Consider the following 7,112-nt stretch of genomic DNA (forward strand, 5'->3'; position numbering starts at 1 on the left):
AAAAAAAAAAAAAAAAAAAAACAAAGCCTGGGCAACATTGTGAAACCCCACCTCTACTAAAAATACAACACTTAGCTGGACATGGTGGTGCATGCCTGTAGTCACAGCTACTTGAGAGGCTGAGGCACGAGAATCACTTGAACCCAGGAGGCGGAGGATGCAGTGAGCCGAGATGGTGCCACTGCACTCCAGCCTGGGAGACAAAGCAAGACCCTGACTCAAAAAGAAATAAATAAATAATTTGGAGGAATGAATGAACACATTAATTTCTGGCTCAGCTAACCTCTGGAGTCTTGATGATCATAACAGATACCCCTGTGAATCATTCTGTCCCCTATGAGTACCTCCAATTTCCATGACAGCTGGGAAGGTGTATACACAACCCTGGGCCATGGACGGCTTTCATTTTAATCAACAACATACCACTCTGGGCTGGGCTTTGGTAATTGGTAATAGGTAAAAGTTTCATGCTAAATTGCGCATGGTCAGAAGACGAGAACTCTTAGGCCAACTGTCAACCATACTTTGTCCCTGAAACCTTAGGGTCACGGACTGAATCATTTAAAAGTAACCAAAAAATGTTGAATTTTTCAGATGACCTAGTAAGACCAGAAACTAGAAAGAAAGAAAGGTTTCTTAACCTAAAAAGCTAAATTTACATTTGAGAGTTCTGCGGTTGACAGTTGGCCTAACAGTTCTCGTCTTCTGACCTTGTGCAATTTAGCATGAAACTTTTACCTATTACCAATTACCAAAGCCCATCCCAATTATCTGTATAATATGTGAGAACTTATCCTTTAATAAGAGGTGACTGAAAAGCCAAGTTGTGGAGCACGACATAATATATGGGAATTTACTAACCTTTCAGTTTAAAAGGCTTATGGGCTCAAAATTTAGGGAATCCTCTGAGAAAAAAGACAAAAGAGGCAAGTATATTCAGTAGAACAGCTGCATTACAACCAATAACCAACTTAGAAAATGTTCTACCCTGGAGTCCAAGAAGTATGTTAGGGAAGATAATTTTAAAATAAATGCAGAATTGTGCATGGATGTGCATCACTTGGGAGAAGGAAGCCCACGCTTTTATGAGATTCCCAAGGTAGCGTGTGACCAAAATAGAAGTCACTCAAAACCACTGATCCAGTCACTTTGAAGCTGACATAGGTCAGACCAGCATTTTAACTATCCCAATTATTTAAAATCAACTTTCTAAAACAATAAGCTAAACTCCAACAATAGGCTAATGGTTGAGCTTCTGGTATGTTACCCTTCTGTTCCCAAATTAAAGAGTTCTTAATTAATCAAATAAGCATTACAGACAGAGTCACCTGTAAAAGGTGATATAAACACATCAAAAGGGAATACTTTTGTTGTTGTCGTTTTAAGTCCCAACTGTTAGTTTACCACTGTTTTATTAAATAAACTGCTTCCTTGAGGAATTCTGATTATTCCCTTCATAGGAAATGACTGCCCTCTTCTCTCCTTCATCAAGTCATGAGCTATTATGAGATCAGGGAACATGTCGTAAATTCCCTTACCACAAGTGCCTAGAACGATAGCTAGATGATAGTTTAGCACACAGAAGGTATACAAGAAATCTTTATTAAAACTTGGGCCCTAGCCATTTACTCTACTGGTTTACCTAAAAGGTAAACTTAGTTTCTAGCACATCTTTTTTACTATAATACAAATGTAAGATTTTAATGCAGACCAAGAGAAGTCTACTTTTAGAGTTTTCTAACTAAAAGTGAAATTGAGTTATAGCCGTATACATCAAATTATTCAAATTAACTTGTTTATCTAAAAAGTAGACTCTCCAGCTTGGTCAGTTGCTACCAAAAAAAAAAACAATGTTATCTCAAGCATGACCTCTATGGCAAAAAAAAAAAAAAAGTTAAATCACAAGAAGAAAATGTGTATAGCAGTTTTTTAGACACAATGAGAATTCAGTTTTTGTTACAAGTTAGTTCTTGCTTGGAGACGTCAGTAAATACTATTTATTGATTGATTGAGTGATTGATTGACTGACTGATTGAAACAGTCTCACACTGTCACACAAGCTGGAGTGCAGTAGCGTGTTCCCAGCTCACTGGAGCCTCTGCCTCCCAGGCTCAAGCAATCTTCCCGCCTCAGCTTCCTGAGTAGCTAGGACTACAGGGACACACCACCATGCCTGGCTAATTTTTGTTGTTGTTGTTTGTTTGTTTGGAGACAAGAGTCTCACTCTGTCACCCAGGCTGGAGAGCAGTGGTGTGATCTCAGCTCATTGCAACCTCCCCCTCCCAGGTTCAAGCGATTCTCCTGCCTCAGCCTCTCGAGTAGCTGGAATTACAGGCGCGTGCCACCACACCCGGCTAATTTTTATATTTTTAGTAGAGACAGAGTTTCACTATGTTGGTCAGGCTGGTCTTAAACTCCTGAGCTCAGGCAATCTGCCCACCTCAGCTTCCCAAAGTGCTGGGATTACAGGCATGAACCACCGCGCCCAGCCAATTCTTGTATTTTTTGTAGATACAGGGTTTTCCTTTGAACCATCTCCCAGGCTAGTCTCGAACTTCACCCACCTCAGCCTCCCGAAGTGCTGGGATTACAGGTGTGAGCCACTGCACCGGGCCTCTTTTATGCTATCTTTAAGTGGAACTATAAACTTAAAAAGCAGCCCAGACATTTAGAACATGTTTAAAACTACTTATACAGAAAACGCCAGCTTTGGGCTGGGCATGACGACTCACGCCTGTAATTCCAGCTACTTGGGAGGCTGAGACAGGAGAATCGCTTGAACCCATGAGGCAGAGGTTGCAGTGAGCCGAGATCGCATGCCACTGCATTCCAGCCTGGGTGACAGAGAGACTCTGTCTCCAAAACAAACAAACAAACAACGCCAGCTTTCCCAGTACATACAATGCATTTTATATATGCTTTGTAGTGGATTAAATAATCTGTACACAAGTGTGGTCACTAAAGATGAAATTACGTGAAGAAGTTGTGGGTCACTGCCTCAAATATGTATCATCTAATTTAATTTGAAACCAAAACCTTATAAACTTACTAAGCAAATTTCCCAAAGGAGGAAAGTTGAAGAGAATCTCAGCTTTGAGAGTCAATTATTTCATTTAAGCAAAAGGAGGCTTTAGAACTTTACTTGTTTTTACCAGTTGTTTTAGCCAAGCTTTCCAATTTATCATTAAAAATGCTGATGATTTGCATTAAAATGCTGATGAGGAACTTAAGACTCCAAATAACTTTTAATGTGTCTGAATAGCAGCAAAAAAGAAAGAGAAAAAGGTAAAAATAAAGTAGCAGATATTTAAAGTAATAATAAAGTTAGCAGTCAACTGCCCGAAGAAAACTTAGGAAAAACTTTTCTGGACATTAGCCTAGGCAAGTAATTGATGACAAAGACAAAAAAGCAAATGCCCAAAACCAAAACTAAACAAATTAAAAGCTGCACAGCAAAAGAAATAATCAACAGAGTAAACAGACAATCTATAGAATGGGAGAAAATATTTGTGAATTATGATTCTGGCAAAGGACTAATATCCAGAATCTATAAGGAACTCAAACAGTAAGAAAAAAAAAAATCAACTCCATTAAAAGCTGGGCAAAGGGCGGGGTGCAGTGACTCACTTCTGTAATCTCAGTACTTTCAGAGGCTGAGGCAGGGGGATTACTTGAGGCCAGGAGTTCGTGACCAGCCTGGCCAACGTGGTGAAACCCTGTTTCTACTAAAAACACACACACAAAAAAAATGGCTGGGTGTGGGTGGTGGGTGCCTGTGGTTCCAGCTACTCAGGAGGCTGAGGTGGAAGGATCACTGGAGCCAAGAAAGTTGAGGCTGCAGTGAGCAGTGACTGCATCACTACACTCCAGCCTGAGTGACAGAGTGAGACCCTGTCTCAAAAAAACAAATAATAAAATAATAAAAGTACACTCCATTATGGAAAAACCCATAGAAATCTCATATAATCCCTCAGAAACAAAGCAAGTAAACAAGACAATCTTAGCCAAATGAAACAAGGCAAAGAAAGGGTAATGCAAGCAAAAACAAAAGGTAAGTAGGTTGGATGCAGTGGCTCACGCCTATAATCCCAGCACTATGGGAGGCCGAGGCAGACAGATCACTTGAGGCCAGGAGTTCAAGACCAGCCTGGCCAACATGGTGAAACCCTGTCTCTACTAAAAACACAAAAATTAGCTGGGTGTGGTGGCTCGTGCCTGTAATCCCAGCTACTAAGGAGGCTGAGGCAGGAGAATCGCTTGAACCTGGGAGGCGTAGGTTGCAGTGAACCAAGATTGTGCCACTGTACCCCAGCCTGGGTGACAGAGCAAGACTCTGTCTCAAAAAATAAAATAAATAAATGGTATATAACTAAACTATATTACACTTACAGGTTAAATATGAGAAGTGATTACCGTGCACTAAACAAGATTAGTACAATCTTATACAATAAATTTAGTAGAAATACTATCAAATAATAAGACTGATTATTCACTAAACAAGAAAGACACTGTCTACTCATATGTAAAACTTAAGAGACAAACACTATTAAACTAAGGCTTAATAAACTAATGTTTTTTTAATTTTTTTTTTTTTTTTTTTTTTTTNAAAAAAAATGAGGAAGGAACCCAGACAGCACAATGATGTAAAAAGGGCTCTTTATTCAGAGCAACTAGAACTTACAAAGTAGTTCTACTCCTGGTTTTATTACTATCTCTCCTTGGTGACCATGTTACTAAATTTCTCTGGCCTTGGTTTCTCCATCTGTAAAGTCAGTGAGTTGAACAAGATAACCTCTTAAGATCATTTAGCTCCACAAGTCCACAATTCTGAATCAAAGGACTACTATAGACCGTTTAATTGGATACAAGGTGAGTCGCAATTTCCAGTAAAAGAACTGTTCACTATTTTAGGCACAAGTACGTAAACCTCTGGCAGAGAATAACATTTCTGCCACTAGTGTATAAGATTAACAGGAAATAGACATTTTTATCTAAAATAAAATGTTCTATAGGCCGAAAGATCTGTTCATTAGGCAACAAAATTTTCACCTGTCCTGACCGTATTTTACATGTTAATCTCCCAGATAAACATGATCACTACTGTATCACCACCCAAACGAGAAATTAAATGCATATTTGAAAACCAAAATGTCATATATTTGTAAGGAAGGGCATAATTTTGTGTTTCAGGTTCTAAGTGATTACAAGTATACAGTGAACCAAATGTCACCAACTTTTATCTCTGCCTTGCCAGGGCACATGAGGAAGTGAGGAAAATCTTCAAGATCTATTCTACAAGAGATGGCAGTAGGCCAACCTAGCACCTAACCTGGTCAGCCAGAGGTAAAGACTAGCTAAGTAACACTTGCAGAATGATGACTACTGGGTACTAGGAGCTATAAGAAGTGGTTTCACAGAGTATTAGTCCCATTTCACCAATGAGGACATTTAGAATCAGGGCGATTAATTTAGCCAAGGTGACACAACTAGTAAGTGGTTGGGCCAGGATTTAAATACAGGTGTTCAAACTTCCAGGTCAATGCTCTTAGTCCTACACTATGATGAAGAAAGAGGTAGTCAAACGGTGACACAGCTGCAGTGACTTAACTCTTAACAGATCACAGGTGAAGCACTGTACTGAGCAGCATGCACCCTTTGGGACAAAGGAGTGTATTAATACTTGAGAAGTGGGATGGGAGGTAGAGGGGTTGGCAGGGGAACTAGAAAGAAATGCAAATGAAGACATTCCAGGACAGCTCTCTCCAAAAGAATGCAAATCATTTATATCCTAGTTCATCCATTCAAGAGTAATTCAGGAAGCTTTGCACAAGTAAATAATTAGTATTTTTAGCACACTTTAAGGTTTAAAGTAATATGCATAATCAACAAGCACTGTGACTCATAATGGAAGGCAAGCGATTTCACCTATAACAAGACAAAGTGATTTTTTAAATAAACTGTTTTTCAGAGGAATAGTTACTATAGCTGGTATATGATCCATGTACACATACATGTACACATATATAAATGCATCAGTTTCCTCAGAAGCATAAATTAGAATAAATGCATTATCTGATTCACTATATGAACATCTATTGAGTTAAAACAAAAACTTACCTTAGATGAGACTATTCTATTATCACAAAATCTTTGTGCAACGTAAGCTTCTGTTTCCGAAACTGGATGATTGCCAACAAACACTGTGCGTGTGCCAACTCGTTTCTCATCTCCAGCACACTGACCAAGAGAAAAGGGGAAAAATTCAGTTTTTCATCACATTTCTCCACGCTTCTACCAAGTCCAGGATTCTTGTCTAAGCATGTTGGGCTATAATCTGGGGAGAAAGCAGTAGGGAGAGGAGAAAACCTTGTTAGGGAATTCAAAATCCACTAAGCTCTTACTTGCTGACATAGTAAAGATTAGTAAAAGTGCTGTTTGAACCAACTGTTCTGAGGTCAACAATGCAATTCTAAAATGATTAAAGAAAGTACCCTAGAGAAACAATATTTTTACTGCCAATCATTTTCTTTCATCCACAGCCCAAATGAATCTTAACCACAACCTTCACTAGCAACACACTAACTCATAAGAATGGACTGGGAATATTTCATTTATTATGCAACTACTGAGGACAACCTTTCAACTACCTTACTAGAGAACAGAAAGCATAATGCAGATTACTTCTAAACGTAAAATAATTGTGTGTAAATGTAAAGGCCAGAAATAGAATGGCTGCCTCTACTGAAGAAATGATCAACTTTTCTAAAAGAAACTATAATTATTTGGCTTCACAGGATAGAGTTTATTTTGCAATCTCTCAGAGTCTTATTGTTGCAAAGTTCCATTTCACACAATATATTTCTCATGCCCATTTTACATGTTTAATAAGTAGACTCACTGAATCTACAAGTTTCAAGACTGGGCTCTATTTCATCCCACCCTTTAATTTTGCTGAGGTCTCACTCTCTTCGCTTAAATCAGGATAATACCCTTTTCTTATATAAATTTGGGACAGTCTCCTTTTATGGTACTGTATTACCATATCTGAGACTACCACATATTTAAGTCAAAGGATGTATGATAGAAACCAATATCCATTTATATATTCCCAT

At 38.6% G+C, this 7,112-nt stretch overlaps 1 protein-coding gene across 1 annotated transcript in view; it reads right to left on the reverse strand.

Moving 5' to 3' along the window:
• The window catches only part of ATP11C (ATPase phospholipid transporting 11C (ATP11C blood group)), a gene marked incomplete at its 5' end in the record, with an annotated part of 106,355 nt that extends 100,118 nt beyond the window's left edge, over window positions 1-6,237 (reverse strand). Inside the window, 1 exon segment of the mRNA XM_017872191.1 lies at window positions 6,118-6,237. Within this exon segment, the coding sequence (XP_017727680.1) occupies window positions 6,118-6,237 (120 nt within the window).
• Between the last annotated feature and the right edge of the window lie 875 nt (window positions 6,238-7,112).

This window comes from Rhinopithecus bieti, unplaced genomic scaffold (assembly GCF_001698545.2).
Source record: "Rhinopithecus bieti isolate Rb0 unplaced genomic scaffold, ASM169854v2 scaffold_7062, whole genome shotgun sequence".
Classification (NCBI taxonomy): Eukaryota; Metazoa; Chordata; class Mammalia; order Primates; family Cercopithecidae; genus Rhinopithecus; species Rhinopithecus bieti.